Source organism: Nannobrachium achirus (assembly GCF_963921795.1).
Source record: "Nannobrachium achirus genome assembly, chromosome: 12".
Classification (NCBI taxonomy): domain Eukaryota; kingdom Metazoa; phylum Chordata; class Actinopteri; order Myctophiformes; family Myctophidae; genus Nannobrachium; species Nannobrachium achirus.
In genome coordinates, this window is record NC_137832.1 from 600,231 (window position 1) to 618,970 (window position 18,740).

The 18,740-nt window shown below is 43.5% G+C and overlaps 1 protein-coding gene across 1 annotated transcript; it reads right to left on the reverse strand.

Moving 5' to 3' along the window:
• Positions 1–1,865: 1,865 nt before the first annotated feature.
• pierce1 (piercer of microtubule wall 1) lies at positions 1,866–18,420 on the reverse strand (the record flags this gene model as incomplete). Its single annotated transcript, XM_080737897.1, has 3 exons — positions 1,866–2,390; positions 7,208–7,286; positions 18,296–18,420. 3 exons carry the CDS (start codon positions 18,418–18,420, stop codon positions 2,256–2,258), a joined length of 339 nt encoding a protein of 112 aa, XP_080594023.1. The 3' UTR covers positions 1,866–2,255.
• Between the last annotated feature and the right edge of the window lie 320 nt (positions 18,421–18,740).

Here is an 18,740-nt window from a genome sequence, read left to right on the forward strand (position 1 = left end):
TGAGTGACCTCTGTTTGGACGGTAGGTTATAGCTTACATAATGCTTGTAGTGTCTCACTGCCGAGTATCTTTCTCACTGACTAGTAGCTGTCTAACTGACTACCTGTCTCACTGACCTGTCTAACTGACTAGTAGCTGTCTAACTGACTACCTGTCTCACTGACCTGTCTAACTGACTAGTAGCTGTCTAAGGTGCTCTACACACTACAAGCGGTTGCCGTCGGGGCTGCCGCTAGGATCAGCGGTGGCCGCACCGCGGTGAGACACAAACACACACGTTCAGTGATTAAACGCCGCGCGGTATTTCACAAAGATGAACACAATCCATCTCTCACCGCCCGCGTACGCATGCACAAACGAGCACACTCGCGGGGGATTTCACGGGGCCGCGCCCGCTCGCCTCGCCGCCCCAAAACTTCGCTGCACGGCTGAAAAAGCCGCCCGCCTCCCGTTGAAAATGAATTGCTAGGAGGCGGTGACCGCGGCTAGTGTGGAACCCCCTTAACTGACTACCTGTCTAGTCACTGACTACCTGTCTAACTGACTACCTGTCTCACTGACCTGTCTAACTGACTAGTAGCTGTCTAACTGACTACCTGTCTAACTGACTACCTGTCTCACTGACTACCTGTCTCACTGACTACCTGTCTAACTGACTACCTGTCTCACTGACTACCTGTCTCACTGACTACCTGTCTCACTGACTCTAAAGGTTGTGTAAAGTGTTGTTCTTGGTGTCGTGAGCAGCTCATATGTTGTCAGTGGGAGTTTTTATTCCTGGCAGAACTCCAAGTATCTGTGAATCTGTCCTTGGCATCTGATCATCTGCCTCGTGGGCATCTATCTGCCTTGGCATCTTCCTCCTCCCTGGCATCTATTCATCTGCCTCCCTGGCATCTATCCTCCTCCCTGGCATCCCTGGCATGGCCTTCCCACACCATCACTGCATGACAGCTAAAAACAGCCAACTGTTTATGGTCAACAATTTGTTAAAAAACAAACAAACAGAACCAGCGTACCAAAGAAACGTTAGTATTGACAAACATGAGTACAAGACGGTTGGCCGACTGTCTACAAGTATTCATAGACTCTTCGTATAAAGCGTATTTAAATAGTATTTAATGGGAAGACCAATTGAGAATCTTAATAACTGGATAAGATCCGATATGATATGATATGATATGATATGATATGATATTTTATGGTAGGAAAAGACAGTCCTGTATTTTCGCAGCAGCAGCAACAACAAAGAGAACACACCAGAGTAAGAGTCAGGAAACAAACCAAGATGAATACAACATATGAGCTTAGATTCTACATCTCACAACAATACAATGCACAGATATGACAAAGATTGTAGATCTGATATTTGTATAGCTTAAAGAGGTGGTGCCATAGTTTTGTACTTCTGGTTTTCATGTGTCTAGGAGGTTGACAGTACTTCATTAGACCCCCTGGTGTGGTTGTTATTGTTTGAACTAAATGAAATCACTTACTCTACCTTAAAATAAATACAATCATGAAATCAGAGTTGTTGTCGTTTCTCATTGTTACAGAACTGTTGTCATGGTGATGTAGTTGTTTACCATGGTTATCATGGTTACAGACTGCTGTAGTTGTCATGGTGATGTCTTTTGTCATGGAAGGATCAGATTGAATCTGTGTGTAAGAAAACAAAGAAAAATAATCTACTTCCTTCGCCGTTTAAGATCATTTGGTGCTAGTAGACAGATTCCTCGTCAGTTTTTCACTTCTGTTAGTATGAGTGTTCTTCAGTACTGTAAGTACCACCTGGTATGGATGCAGCCTTAAAGTCAACAACTGCTGCAACAACTGAACATTTGTTCAAAGATAGTTGGACAACCACTTCAGGGGCTATATACATATACGTATGATAACAGCATTCTAAGGTTGGCAAGGAATATTACCCTAACACAAGCCATGTGTTGCATAGAGAATATAGGCTGCTGCCTTTAGGAAGGAGATACAGTGTTCCAGCATACAATAAGGTCAGACTAAAAACCTTTGTTTTTAAGGCTTAATCGAGAGTTTAGCCAGAGGTAGGCTAGGCGGTGGACATTGCTCTTGTCTGTATTATCCTTATGTATGTAATCCTTTTTTTTTTCCTTGTGTCAAATGTTCGTATTATGTTTCGCATACATGGCTGCTGTGTCGCAAGACACATTTCAGTGTGAACTGACAATAAAGCACTATATCATATCATATCCTGGTGAATTGTCATGGTGATGACAGAGCTAGTTGTCATGGTGATGACGGTGGTTGAAGCTGATTGGTGCGTTTTGTAGCGAGGTGTTTAAGCTGCTGTCCTCAAACATCCCGCCTCTCAGAAGGTCCTCCGAAAAGCGCCGGGACGTCCCGAAGAAACAAGTCTGAAACACATCAATCAATCAATCAATCAATCAATCAATCAATCAATCAACCAACCAACCAACCTGACACACTCCTGTGACACTTGATTCTGCAAGGCATGTACGATTTTGGATAACCACGCCCCCGGAGAGACGCTGTAATCCAAACCGCGCCCCTCTGACTGTCTGGTTGGCTGGCTGTTTCCTATTGCTGTCAATCACAGCTAGTGTGTTATGTTAGCCTGATTTCAGACTCTGCGCTGGAGCTTGAGTCTGAAGTTGTCCCTATTCTTTGATTTAAAAGGGGAAAGGATTTAAAATTTGAAATTCCCAATCACAAGAGATCTGGTGGGAGGGGTTGTGTTTGACTTGTGTACACAAAACATTCCCCCTCCCCTGTATGACAGGCATCAAGTTGTTGTCTTTGATGTTTCATTGATTAGAGAGAAGCACTAACAAGCTATTTACACTTGTATGGCTCAATCAATGACTGCAGTTCAGAACCCCTTTGAAGTTCAAAGGGAGCCCTCCCTCCACTGTTTCTGTTGATTTTTTTTTTAGTTAGACCCACCCCTCCTCCGTCTTGCATTGATTTCATTGGTCGCCAATGGTCGGTTTGCCAAGACACCGATAGAAAGAGAAGCGTCATATGACAAAACCAGACCAAGAGAAGCAGTCCACTCAGAGAGTGGGCGGGTCTATTAGCTGGAGCCAGGCAAGTGTTATGTAGGTAGGCTGTAAGACTTTAAACGCTTTATACGAAGAGTCTATGAATACTTGTAGACAGTCGGGCCTTGTACTCATGTTTGTCAAACTGACTGTTCATTTCACCATCTGTTGGGAGTTAATCATTGCTTCTCTGCTGACAGGTGAGCCATGATGATTTTAAAAGACAACATTCTACTTTTCACCACAATGTAGGCTGAATGTAGGCTACCACTGTTATACATGCTATGAGTCCAACACGCTGCCCCATTGGTAAATATGTGACCTGCGTGGCAGAACAGTAACATTGGTAAATATGTGCCCTGCATGGCAGAGTAAATATGTGCCCTGCATGGCAGAGTAAATATGTGCCCTGCATGGCAGAGTAAATATGTGCCCTGCGTGGCAGAACAGTAACAAGCCCACCACCTATAGGCTAGTAGTTAAGTCCACCACCTATAGGCTAGAATTAAAAAAATGCAGTTCAATAAATACATTCAAAAGGTTGTATAAATCACAAATAATAGATGGATATAGGACACTTACAGGATAAAAAATACATGCTATAATTAAATAATCTACTCTGATAAATTATAATTTAGTTAGTATACACCAATTAAAATGTGTAAAGGTTGGTTTCTAGTATCGTTCTTCCTTTTCTTCTTTTCGTTTTCTTCTTTTTGTTTTGTTTGTTTCTTTTGTCAAGTGCTCTGTTGTCTAATGTTTTTGTACAATTTTGTTTTTGTGTTTTAGTCTTGTTGTTGTTGTTGTTGTCGTTCTGTTTTTTTTTGTTTTTTTGTTTGTTGTCTTTTATTTTTTCTTGTTTTGTATCAGTTAGTTTGTTGTCATTATATCTTCTTCTAGTGAATGAATGATACAAAGGGTAAGCACAATAAGCTTAAGCTTCAGCTTACTCCTTTTTTGGTCTGTTTATTATTTATGTTTATGTGAATGAAATTAATGAAAATGCATTGCATTATAACAATGACCAAAATAAAACTACTACTACTACTACTACTACTACTGCTAGTAGTTAAGTCCACCACCTATAGGCTAGTAGTAAATAATATTAGATTATAAAATAATGCATTCTTCTATTACTATGACGCCTGAATGTCAGAGATGAGCCATCAGAGTGATTATCCTCCATCCTGTCACATTCACCACCTCTTAAAATGGTTCTCTACTGTCTGAATGACATCACAGTGATGGTTCTATAATGTCTGAATGACATCACAGTGATGGTTCTATACTGTCTATATGACATCAAAGTGATGGTTCTATACTGTCTGAATGACATCACAGTGATTAGCAGAGACGAAGAGGCGTTATATTGGGCTTGTAGAGATAAGTAAACATTTGACCATATATGAAATAACAACACATCAAAGTGGGGTCTTTGTGTTGGTTCCAAGAGGTCCCCAGCGAAATGAGTTTAAACAGCATCACAATCTGTTTAACCACTTTATGGGGGGAACAGATTTGTCCAAGATGATTTAACATTAAATACGAAGTGGCAGAAGTTGAAGAGTCAAGCTGCCTCAGGTTTTTGTTTTGTAATAATCTATATAAAACAACATAGAGCATTACTGTACTGTACTGTACTGTACTGTACTGTACTGTACTGTACTGTAATAATAATCTCTATATAAAACAACATAGAGCATTACTGTACTGTACATCTCTATATAAAACAACATAGATCATTACTGTACTGTACTGTACTAAAAATCTCTATATACCAGTAAGACTCCCTAATCGGGAGATAAGCGACCGTAGGTGGCTTATCTCCACAAATAGGGCTAAAATGTGTTTTTCCAAAATCTTCCTGATCCATGTTGATGACATGAGTGTAGACATGCTGTGTAGTGATATTCGTGATTTTAGGGCAAAAACTGTAGGAGCAGTGTCCAAAAATGTGTTTTAAAAATCGGCCTGAAGGTGGCGCTAGAATAGGGCCATGTGAGAAATGAGGGGTGGGGTCTCCGCGTTGCCTTGGCGGACGAATAGGTACCGGCCCCGGCTCTCCCGGACGCTCCTAGCCCGAGTTACGGCATTTTATGTGCGCTGCAGTGGCAGGGGGTCCTCCACTGGGGGCGCCACCACTTTTGCATCCGTTCTGGAGCACCAGGAGTCGGTGGTCCCCGGGAATTCCCCGTGAGCAGCCCCGTTGGGGTGGTCATTTGGTCATTTTTGCACATTTGGTCATTTTTTACATCTGGGGGTCCCTGGAGCTCCGGGGGTCCTTGGAGGTTGTAGTTTGGCAGGCAAGGAGTGTGTGTGTAAAATGTGGCATGGATCGGGTCAACGGGTGCGGAGATATAAGCAGGGAAAAAGTGTGACGTGTGACGTGTGAGCACATTTGGTCATTTTTTACATCTGGGGGTCCCCCAGGGACCTGGGGGTCCCTGGGGCTCTGGGGGTCCTTGGAGGTTGTAGTTTGGCAGTCAAGGAGTGTGTGTGCAAAATTTGGCATGGATGGGGGCAACGGTTGTGGAGATATGAGCAGGGCAAAAGTGTGACGGACTCACTCACTGACTCACTCACTCACTCACTCACTCACAGACAGCCGGTGGAGGTTTTGGTAGTAAATGCGACCTATGGTCGCAACAAATATGTCTGGGTCCTCTCCTGACCCACTGTTGAAAACAGTTCTCTAAAACATTAGTTCTCAAAGTGGGGTCCGGGAACCTCCAGGGGTCCTTGAGGGTGTTCCAGGGGGTCCCCAGCTAAATGATAGTTAGGAACCAAATGGACCCTTATGGGTCTGTAACTCAGGGAGTGTACAAATGAACCCTAACGGGTCCATTTGGTTCCATTTTTCCACTATAAATTGGGGTCCCAGAGACAGAAATATCACCAGTAAGGCTCCCTAATCGGGAGATAAGCGACCGTAGGTCACTTATCTCCACAAATAGGGCAAAAATGTGTTTTGCCAAAATCTTCCTGGTCCATGTTGATGACATGAGTGTAGACATACTGTGTAGTGATTTTCGTGATTTTAGGGCAAAATCTGTAGGAGCAGTGTCCAAAAATGTGTTTTTAAAAATCGGCCTGGAGGTGGCGCTATATGGGACAGATTCATGTTGATGGGATTAGTGTAGACATACTGTGTACCGATTTGCGTGATTTTAGGGCGAAAATTGTAGGAGCAGTGTCCAAAAATGTGTTTTGCAAGAATCGGCCTCATGGTGGCGCTAGAAGAGGGCCATGTGAGAAATGAGGGGTGGGGTCTCCGCGCCGGCAAGGCGGACGAATAGGTACCGGCCCCGGCTGTCCCGGTCGCTCCTAGCCGGAGTTACGGCCTTTTATATGAGCTGCAGTGTAGGGGGTCCTCCACTGGGGGCGCCACCACTTTTGCATCCGTTCTGGAGCACCAGGAGTCGGTGGTCCCCGGGAATTCCCCGTGAGCAGCCCCGTTGGGGTGGTCATTTGGTCATGTTTGCGCATTTGGTCATTTTTTACATCTGGGGGTCCCCCAGGGACCTGGGGGTCCCTGGAGCTCCGGGGGTCCTTGGAGGTTGTAGTTTGGCAGCCAAGGAACGTGTGTGCAAAATTTGGCATGGATCGGGGCAACGGTTGCGGAGATATAAGCAGGGAAAAAGTGTGACGTGTGAGGTGTGACAGACAGACTGACAGACAGACGGAGGGACGGACGGAGTTACTTACACTTTGTGGTGGTTTTGATAGTAAAGTGCGACCTACGGTCGCAAAAACAACATAGAGCATTACTGTACTGTAACACTCAATCATTTTAAAGCCGAGTTCAGACATGTTCCTACAGGAATACTTTTTGTGCACATGACATGTTTTTTTGGTCTTTATGAATCTTGGCTGCCCTAACTAGACTGTAGATCCACGAAAAACACTCAACTTGGTTGGAGGTCCGGTACAGAGTACAGAAGTACAGTATGGTATAATGTGTATAATATTTACAGGCATGTGGTGTATAGTGAATAGGGTTAGAGTATAATATTTACAGGCATGTGGTGTACAGTGTATAGTGAATAGGGATAGAGTATAATATTTACAGGTATGTGGTGTACAGTGTATAGTGAATAGGGTTAGAGTATAATATTTACAGGTATGTGGTGTACAGTGTATAGTGAATAGGGTTAGAGTATAATATTTACAGGCATGTGGTGAACCGTCGGTCTCTTGCTGCCATACAACTGGTTGGAGGTCTGGTACAGAGGATGGATTTTCTTATGACTGAAAAGAATAATAATCATACAATAACTGTTATTATTTTTTTATCACATTAGTTCAGTATTTAGTAAACAGGAAATACATGTTCAGGTTCAGGATACCAATTCTATCCAATCAGGAGAGAGAATTCAAACAATTAAACATGTGAAATTGTTAGTGATGACACAAGCTGATAAATGTGTCACCTAACTGAAAATTTATTTTCTGTTTATTAAAGAGCTGGAGAGACAGAGAGACTCCTGTTACTGAACAAACACTCTATATCAATGATTACTGTCACAATATATCACAATATAGAGCTATAATATAAGGACAAAACTGAGGTCATTGTCTTTGGCCCAAAAAGACACAGAGCCAGTGTCTCCCTGCTCTTAGAATCTCAGGGTTTGAAATGTTCTAACGAGGCCAGAAACCTCGGTGTGGTCTTGGACTCTGATTTAAATTTCAATAAGCATTTTTCCAACATAACTAAATCTGCCATTTTCCAATTAAGGAGCATTTCCAAAATTAGATCTTTAATTTCATTTTCCGATGCACAAACTGTTATCCATGCCTTCGTCACTAACCATCTGGACTACTGTAACTCTCTTTTTTCCGGTCTCCCTCATAAATCAACCAATCGCCTCCAACTCGTCCAGAATACTGCAGCCAGGGTGCTTACGAAGACCAGAAAATATGAGCATATCACCCCTATTCTGGCCTCACTGCACTGGCTTCCTGTGGCTCTTAGAACTGATTTTAAAATTGTATTGTTTGTTTTTAAATCACGAAATGGTATTGCACCCGCATATATCTCTGACCTGCTGTCCCCTTATACCCCTACCCGCAACCTCAGGTCTTCTGACCAGCTTTTGCTCGAGGTTACATCTGCGAATCTGGTCACAGAAGGGAATAGAGTATTTTCCGTAAGGGCCCCCCATCTGTGGAACAATCTTCCTCTGGAAGTCAGACAGGCTACCTCACTGGCTACTTTTAAGACACTTCAAAAAAACCATTTCTACAGAATGGCTTTTAACTAGTGCTGGTCAATTGGTTTCTTTGTTTTATATGAGGACTCCATTTTTTATTGTTTATCCTTCTTGCCGTTCTTATTAATGCTTTTTATTTTTCTTGCTGTAGGCATCGTCTTAACCGAATTGCCTGTTTTTATTTGTTTTTTGTTTTTCTTCCCCCACTTATGTTGTCGGGGTTTGTGATGTGTGTGATGTGAAGCACTTTATAGCAATGATTACTGTCACAATATATCACAATATAGAGCTATTTAACACTGTTACTGAACAAACACTCTATATCAATGATTACTGTCACAATATAGTAGCGGTGCAGATAAATGCATTTTTGCACTAAAATACTTCACAAGTGGAAAGAAACCTAAAACTTTTCACAAGTACTCCTTAGGGGTTGTTCCTATGATAAAACACGTTAGACACTGAAAAATCAAAATGGCTGCCATGTTTCCAAGATGGCTGCCTCTGAATAGCACGCCAGCCAGTTAATGTCTGATTTTCATAATATTAGAGTTGTTTTGTAGGTTTTAAAACATCCTGAGTTCATTTATTACACTTTTAAAGCAGCCAGAATAACCTTTCTGACTTTTGGTTGGGGTCTTTCCTCATCTGGGACCCCCCCAAACAGACCCCTGAGCCTATCTCAGTAATCGCTTTGCTCCTGCTCCAGAGCAATGTTAGATTAGATCATAACTGAAGCATTAAAGTTGTTGTAACTGGGCTCTGAAAGCAAAAATGAGTAGTAGCAAATACCCAGGGGTCTTCCACAGGGGGTCCGGGACCCCTAGGGGATCCTCAGAGTTACTACAGGGGGCCTGCCGAATCTTGATGGGGACGTTTTTTTTTTCTCTTTCTCTCTATTTTTTTTTTTTTTTTTTTACATTTGAAACTTTTTATTAGTATTCTCAGTATTATTTATAACATGAGTGTGTTAGACAGACAGGTTCACAGGTGTTACTGCAGGGATTGCAAGAATTAAGGTATTGCAACTTCTCACTTTGGGCGCGCAGTCTAACATGTCCATTTATTGTACTGCACTCACACTGACAACACAATACACACACCTCTTTGTTATCGTCACCCCAAAACCCGCACCCTATATCCTCTTAACACATCTACTGCCTCTTAATCTGAAGGTTGCTTGGTGCCTCGGTGCCACGTGGTTTCCTCCATAGGCCGCCGCTATTATTTTGAAGGGCTGGAAGGGGGTTGTTTTTGTTTTTTTGGATTATCACTTGACGGCAACGATTACGTCATCTAGTCACATGACAGTGTGGGACAAGAAGAGGGAAGATGGCTGCGCCCTGCCTTGTGCCTTGTTTACATTTAGATCTGCTGCAAAATGTCTCAAAATGGCTATTTTGTTTAAATGAAGTTTCTTTATGGGCCTCTCCATTGACTTAACATTGAGGAGCTTCACTTCGCGTGCACGCCCAACGTGCGTTGTAAACAAATCGCCGACATTACCGATGCGAGCGGGACCGGAGCGACATTAACACATTGGCCGCCATTTTAACATTGACTGTATGGCTCTCCTGCCATTTTGTTTAATAAAAAAATGTATATATTTTTTTTATATTGACATTTTTCCTAAATTCTGTGTTTTTTCGACAATGTCTTACAGTACCTGAAAAGAAAGAAGACAACCTCTAGTCTCACCAAAAAATAAAAAAATAAAATAAAAAGCTTTTTTTTCTATAGTTGCAGCCATCTCAAAATAGCCATTTTTGACCAAAATCCAGCTCTAATTGATAAAACTGGAGATATTGACCTTTTTGTGATCGATCGCTTTTCAAGTGGATAATTCAGTTGATATTTGTATTTATGGCGTCAGGCACTTATCAGATAAGTTTACTAGTGTAATAAGTGTAATTGTGTAATAGGGCAATAACTGGAATAGTGTAATAGGGCTGTAATAGGTCACCTCTTGCCCTTAGGGCGTCATACTGACTTCACACAAATATAAATAAGCTTTTTACCTTTTATTCAGCATTCAAGTGTTTTATTTTGCACAGATCACATTTTCACACACACACACACACACACACACACACACACACACACACACACACACACACACACACACACACACACACACACACTTATAACGTATAACTTTATATAAGGCAAGGCCTATGTGTATAACTGTAAATATGTTCCCCATATTCAACTGTTTTTATTTATTTGTGGCACTTGCTTTGGCGATGTAAACGTAGCCTATGTTTTCTCATGCCAATAACGTTCCTTTGAATTGAATCGCTAGCTCTCTTGATGTGCGCAAACTACTGGCTTGCCTCGGTGGCTTGGTAGAGAACTGATAGCAATCAAGTTACTCTGCTTGTTGGTGATCCGGCCTGGGTCTATACCGGATGCGGAAACGTGTCTTGCATGCATGTGAGTGTTACATAACCGGATACAGTAGGCGGGCTTTAGAGCGGAACAGACTGCAGCGATCACATACGCCCAGTGGTGATATTGCCTCAGGCGCGAGCTCGTTTCCTTCCTTCACGGCTTCAGGCTGCAAGGACTTGTTGCGCGGCACGCCTCAAACACGCGCACATGCGCGATTGCGCGTGCACGCCATAGGGACGCACGCAGGAGCATATCAGCCAAGTGAGCAGGAAGAGTCTTCTAGCCTAGGTAAACTAACTGTTACAGTTAGTTTAGGTTAGGAGGATGGAAACAACAGTAACTTACTGACAATGACGATCGCCGTGTTTTCGTTTCTTCCCTGTTGGATTCCACTGTCGCGACGCGTTGTAGATCTGCTATTTTCACTCCTTTTTTTTTGTTCCACCGCTGGGAGTTTGGACGCGACCCTTTCCTGATAACTGGAATATAATACACCTAGAACAACTCCTCCATCAGGCTCCATGGTCGCGCTTGGATGCGAGGCGTTGTGTGCTTGCAGATCTGCTATTTTCACCAGTTTTGTTACATACCGATGGAAGTTATATGGACGCAACACGTTGCTTTTCTTCAGACAATGGTCGCCTGATTGAGGACTCCGCCGGGGGGGGGGGGGGGGGGGGGATATTTTCTCCTCTCCACTCCCGTAGCAGGGCTTGAAGATCGGTTGGTGGTGACTGGACCGGCCGACTGCATCTTGTCCAGTAGGTGATTGTGTTGTTTGTAACCTCGGCCTCGCCTCACCAGGCTTTCTATACGTTGTGTTTGTACACTTTGTAGTGGGCTGAGGATCTGTTCCAACTGGGTGTCGGTGCTGGGCCCTGGGTACAAGGATTCACTGCGGGCCCCCCATGAATTTTCTACATAGGGGGATTTAAAAAATAGATATATACAAGCTCACAGCATGGCACCGAGTGTCGCGCTGCAAGCTTGTAGATCTGCTATTTTTCAATAGCAAAAGTATAAAATAATGAAGCCCCTTCCACCTTGGGCCCTAGTAACTCAGACTCGTCCCACTTTTCCCTTGTGACGCTCCTGCTGATCTGATCTTCTGATCTTCGTTGTTGTCTGGCTGCCTGGGACATAATATTTTGTTGTCGAGACTTTGGGGGTTATGATGAAGCTGTGTGTTGTTGGCCAATGAGGCAGGTCATGGCTTTCCAAGTGAACATTTTACTGGATTTTGTTTGATTTGTGCAAAATGGTCTCAGATCCAGCTGCTCCGTTGTCGCTTCTGCCAGCCCCTTCACCAGGCATGTACACACATAGACATCAAAGGGGGCTTGAGCCCCTGCCCCTGAGGGCTGCATTCAATAGAATTGTCCACCAAAAGGCCCCTTTAGAAATGTCAGCCCCTGCCTCTCTAAATATTCTCTGCACATCCCTGCCCCACATCCCTTTACATGCGTGTGGCCAGTGTGCCGCTGATTGCACTCTGCGGGCTGCGCTCTGCCACGCTAAATGCATTCACTGTGGTTTATTGGGAGTTTTATTCATTTCTATTGAGATTTATACGTTATTACACTCTTGTTTTCAAACACACTTACTGTGATGAGTGATATCTTTGGTTCGTTATATGACTGAAAGCTCAAACTTTTTCACGGGCTGCAGAATAATGTAATTAAACATTACATTATATAAAAGCAAATTCTCGGGACTATCGGGCCTGGCGGGGAGCGACATTGGAATTTTCTCGTGACTATCGGGGGAGGCGGCCAATGAGTTAAGTAAGTAATAATATCTTTACTGTATATACAGTAAGATTCACAGTCCTCACCGTCAACGGCGCCATGGTATTAACCCTTTCAATGACGGTGAGGACTGTCAACGGCGGCGAAAAAGTTAAAGTAAAGGTCAATTGTACCCAAAGAAATTCACTACTATACATGTCCTCCCTAATAGTGTTCACAGTTTCCACTATAGCATTTGCAGGGAGGAGAGTGCAAGGCAGGTTATTGTTTGAGCAGCTGCACTGTCCCTTGTAACCTGCTTGGCAGCCACGTTTGATGAGCTCAAGTACTGCCTTTGCAGCAGGGAGGGCAAGAAACCTGACTGGAACATACCCTCCACTCTCTGAATTCCATCTATTTTTTTCAATTGATGGAAGCTCAGGGCAATTTGTCAGGTATGACAAAGTAGGCATCATGATACGATACCTTCATCAAGGGACATGATTTTGAAGAAGTGCAAACACATGAAGAGGCTGATACCCCGATTCTTTATCAAGTCCTTGCCTCCGGTACAAAAAAAGGAAATTTATATATTCGAGTGAGTTCAAGTTATTGGATGTAACAAATGTCTAGGGTTCCTTTGCGTACATAGTTTTTCAGGTGCTGACTGGGGAAGAACATTATAAACGTTGAGCTTCCATCAACATTGCAGTCGGAACATTTTGCATGCCATGTTTACAGTTCAAAAGGTCCAACAACCCTGGGATTACTCAGATGGGAACTATTTCTGTCAAAGAACTTGGAGGGTGAGATGCTACCTCCAACTCGTGCTGCACTGCTATCACATTACCTCTGTGCCAACTCCGTCACAATGCAGGATAAATCATACCTGACAAATTGCCCTGTGCTTCCACCAATCGAAGAAAATAGATGGAATTCAGAGAGTGGAGGGTATATTCCAGTCAGGTTTCTTGCTCTCCCTGCTCCAAAGGCAGTACTTGAGCTCATAAAATGTGTCTGCAAAGCAGGTTGTAAGGGACGGTGCAGCTGCTCAAATAACCTGCCTTTCACTCTATGCTATGGTGGAGACTGTGTCAACACTATTAGGTTGGACATTGAAGATGATGATGATGAAGACAAATATATCCTGCATGTCTGAAATTACTGTATTGTAGTGAATCTCTTTGGGCGTAATTGACCATGGGCTCTATAAGAGGATAAGGTGAGGGTTTTGGGGTGAGTGTATGTGTGTGTGTGTGTGTGTGTGTGTGTGTGTGTGTGTGTGTGGTCAGTGTGAGTGCAGTGCAATAAATGCGCTCAAAGTGAAAAGTTGCAATCCCTGCAGTAACAGCTGTCAACCATAACTGTTTAACACAAAAACATTATAAATAATACTGAGAATACTAATAAACCATCAAAGAACAATACATAAAACCAGGATACATAAAAACATTCGAAGTTTCAAATAAAAAAATAAAAAAAGATCTCATCGAGATTTGGCAGGCCCCCTGTAGTAGCTCTGAGGACCCCCCAGGGGTCCCGGACCCCCCGTGGAAGACCTCTGTTATTTGCTACTATTCATTTTTGATTTCAGAGCATATTTCAGATCTAATTTAACATTGTTCTGGAGCAGGAGCAGAGCGATTACTGAAATAGGCTCAGGGGTCTGTCTGGGGGGTCCCAGGTGAGGAAAGACCCCAACCAAAAGTCAGAAAGGTTATTCTGGCTGCTCTAAAAGTGTAATAAATGAACTCAGGATGTTTTAAAACCTGCAAAACAACTCTGATATTATGAAAATTCGATTAACTGGCTGGCGTACTGAAAAACATTTCCGAAAAGGCGGCCATCTTTAAAACTGGTGGCCATTTTGAAAATTAAGTGTCTAATGTGATTTTTCTAAAGAATGACCCAAGAGGTACACTCTGTCAAATTTTGGTGCTTCTTTCCAGAACTGAAGTATTGTTTACACCCTCCAGAAAAACGCGATTATGCGATCGCAGAATTTCCCGCAATAATCAATAAATGCCGCTGATTATGCGGGGGCTCGCATGATTTCACAATCCCCGCATATTCACCGCATATTTCGCATATTTCCGCGGAAAATATGCGAAATATGCGGGCATCGCTTGATTTCACAATCCCCGCACTTTTTCGCATAAAAGTATAGTCATGCTTCACCGTTCAATCACGTTCAGACACAAAACAGAAGCAAAACAATGATGCGCTGAGAAACACGTGGCTCGTCCTCTCTCTCTGTGTGTGTGTGCGTGTGCGTGTGTGTGTGTGTGTGTGTGTGTGTGTGTGTGTGTGTGTGTGTGTGTGTGTGCCGTGCGATTGCGTGCACGCTGCACCGTGAGAACTGCAGGCAGACAGAGAGAGAGATGCAGGCATAATGTAGGCTATACGGTAGGAGCGTTGGCCCTCGCCAACGTGACGCTAGAATAACACACTCTTCCTCGGTCCTCAAACTTCAAGAAACGACAAATTAAAGTTTTTCCTACTTGTTTTGAGGTCTCCATTGTACTCCGTTTGAAACGTTGTGTCGTTGCCGTTCAAAGCAAACGAGCACCTCTCCGAAAAAAAGTAGCACGCAGTATTCCATGGATGGATAGGAACAGCAATTGAATGCATAACATTTTAATCCCTTAAATCCCTTTAGAGAGAGCAAAACCACATAAATAAACCAGAGTTTTGCTTTAGCAGTGAGCTGTATCCTTAGCAATCGCATAGGCCATAGGGTAATTATTTTTGCCTTGATGTAGCCCATTAAGGTAATTAAATTGCAGATATTTGACAGAAGTTTGCTTTTTTTGCCTTGAAAATAATGAAAGGCAGTCAAAAAAGTCTGTTTTGCATTTCTCAATTCACTCAAGGACCCTTAAATTCGTGTTTTGACTACTTTGATGACTACTTAGTGATGTTGTGAGCTTGTAGATTGTCTATTTCCAAATAGCCAGTGTACTGTATATTAAAGTGGTTTAATTAATAGTTATCAATTTTTATTATAATATGTATATATACTGTACATAGGCTATAAATATGTTTTTTAAGTTCCTGCATATTTCGCATAATTTCGCATTTAATCGCAACTTTCACAAGTTCCCGCATATTTCGCATAGTTTCGCATTGTCATCGCATAAATTCACACAAAAACCCTGCATAATTCACCGCATAATCAAGGATTTTTGCCCGCAAAATCAAGGATTTTAGCCCGCATAATCAAGGATTTTTGCCCGCGTTTTTCTGGAGGGTCTAATTGTTCTCCTTAACTGCCCGCTATAGAGCTATTTAACACTGTTACTGAACAAACACTCTATAGCAATGATTACTGTCACAATATAGAGCTATTTAACACTGTTACTGAACAAACACTCTATAACAATGATTACTGTCACAATATAGAGCTATTTAACGCTGTTACTGAACAAACACTCTATCTATAGCAATATGTCACAATATAGAGCCATTTAACATTGTTACTGAACAAACACTCTATAGCAAAGACCAGTAAGACTCCCTAATCGGGAGATAAGCGACCGTAGGTCGCTTATTGCCACAAATAGGGCAAAAATGTGTTTTTCCAAAATCTTCCTGATCCATGTTGATGACATGAGTGTAGACATACTGTGTGGTGATTTTCGTGATTTTAGGGCAAAATCTGTAGGAGCAGTGTCCAAAAATGTGTTTTTAAAAATTGGCCTGAAGGTGGCGCTATATGGGACAGATTCATGTTGATGGGATGAGTGTAGACATACTGTGTAGCGATGTGCGTGATTTTAGGGCAAAAACTGTAGGAGCAGTGTCCAAAAATGTGTTTTAAAAATCGGCCTGAAGGTGGCGCAAGAAGAGGGCCATGTGAGAAATGAGGGGTGGGGTCTCCGCGTTGCCTTGGTGGACGAATAAGTACCGGCCCCGGCTCTCCCGGACGCTCCTAGCCCGAGTTACGGAATTTTATGTGAGCTGCAGTGGAGGGGGTCCTCCACTGGGGGCGCCACCACTTTTGCATCCGTTCTGGAGCACCAGGAGTGGGTGGTCCCCAGGAATTCCCCGTGAGCAGCCCCGTTGGGGTGGTCATTTTTGCACATTTGGTCATTTTTTACACCTGGGGGTCCCCCAGGGACCTGGGGGTCCCTGGAGCTCCGGGGGTCCTTGGAGGTTGTAGTTTGGCAGGTAAGGAGTGTGTGTGCAAAATTTGGCATGGATGGGGGCAACGGTTGTGGAGATATGAGCAGGGCAAAAGTGTGACGTGTGACAGACAGACGGACGTAGTGGCGGGGGTCCTCCACTAGGGGGTGCGACCACTTTAGCATCCGTTCTGGAGCACCAGGAGCCGGTGGTCCCCGGGAATTCCCGGGGAACAACCCCTTTGGGGTGGTAATTTGGTCATTTTTGTACTTTTCTGGGGGTCCCTGGAGCTGCGGGGGTCCCTGGAGGGGTGGAGGTTGTGGATTGGCAGGCAAGGAGTGTGTGTGCAAAGTTTGGCATGTCTTGGGGCAACGGTGGCGGAGATATGAGTTGGGGAAAAGTGTTAACCTGACTTTCGCCAGATGGTGGCAGCATTTCGTATATAACGCTCTGCTTTTACCATCTGGGCTTGCTCGGCCAGAGTTGATAACACTCGTAAAGTCCCGGGCCGGACCAATCAGCGGCAGCTATGGGCGGGCTCTGAGCCGGCTCTGAGCCAATAGAGTCTGATTGCAGACCACGTGGAAACCCAGGAGGCGGATTCTGGGTGCAACGTCATGCAGACAGGCCAATATGAGTGGTTGGAGTTGGCACTCCCAGACTGTGATAGAAACGGCCACATCCAATCACCTGCTACAGAAATTCAAAAAATGGCCCGCCCCTTACATCGAGTCTGCCCGAGAGAGCCCAGATGTAAGGCAGAGCGTTACGCACTGCTGCAACTATCTGGCGAAAGTCAGGTTAGAAAAGTGTGACATGACGGACAGACTGACTGACAGACTGACTGACAGACAGCCGGTGGAGGTGCCATAGTTACACCTGGAATGTTGAATCTCCATATATGGAGATAACCTACGCATCACACAAAGTCTGACCTCACCAGCCCATACTTTGGCATGGACGACTTATATCTCCATGTACGGAGATGGCCATATATGGAGATACGATGACATCACAGAGTCCACAGCTGATGATGTGGCGTGATGTCATATACACAAACAAGCCCTATATAAAGGCAACATTCCAGGTGTAACTATGGCTGCCCGTATGACGTGAGAGGTGGAGGTTGTGGATTGGCAGGCAAGGAGTGTGTGTGCAACGTTTGGCATGTCTTGGGGCAACGGTGGCGGAGATATGAGTTGGGGAAAAGTGTGACATGACGGACAGACTGACTGACTGACAGACAGCCGGTGGAGGTTTTGGTAGTAAATGCGACCTGACGGTCGCAATTACTGTCACAAATGGTAAATGGTGCATTTATATAGCACTTTTTTAAATCCAAAGCGCTTTACAGAGATAGTGCATAACATTCACACACACACACACACACACACACACACACACACACACACACACACACACACACACACACACACACACACACACACACACACACACACACACACACCAATGTCAGAGGAAACCATGCAAGTCATCAACCTGCTCATCAGGAGCAAACAGGAAATAGTTAGGTTAGATTAGGAGTAGCGTAGTAGTAGTAGTAGAGCTCAAGGACTCTTCCCCACTAGGGGAGCCCGGGATCGAACTGGGAACCCTCTGTGTTCTAAGACGGCAACTCTACCCCTGAGCCACTGCCTACCACAATATCGAACTATTTAACAGTTACTCAACAGACACTCATGATTAGGCTACAGTCTACATAACTATCATCAGAATAGAGCTTTAAGCTTGTATTTGTATTTAATTTAATACAATAAAACAGCTGCTTTTAGTATCTTACCTGTAACCATGGAAATCATCAGGGTTGTTGAACCGGGCCGGGAGATTCTGATGAACTCTGTAAACATCACTGGTTTGAAGCTTTTCAACTTCTGGGTCTTCAGAGGTCTGACTCTGACTGTCCATATTCACACTCCAAACTAACCTTACTAAACAAACACTGTGTTATTATTCACTCTAAAACTAACCTTACTAAACACTGTGTAATTATTCACTCTAAAACTAACCTTACTAAACACTGTGTTATTATTCACTCTAAAACTAACCTTACTAAACACTGTGTAATTATTCACTCTAAAACTAACCTTACTAAACACTGTCTGTGAGAATCTGTGTTATTATTCACACTCAACAGTCTGTAACTAAACTAAACTAAACTAAACTCAACTCAACAGTCCTGTTAATAAACTAAACTAAACTCAACAGTTTGTTACTAAACTGAACCC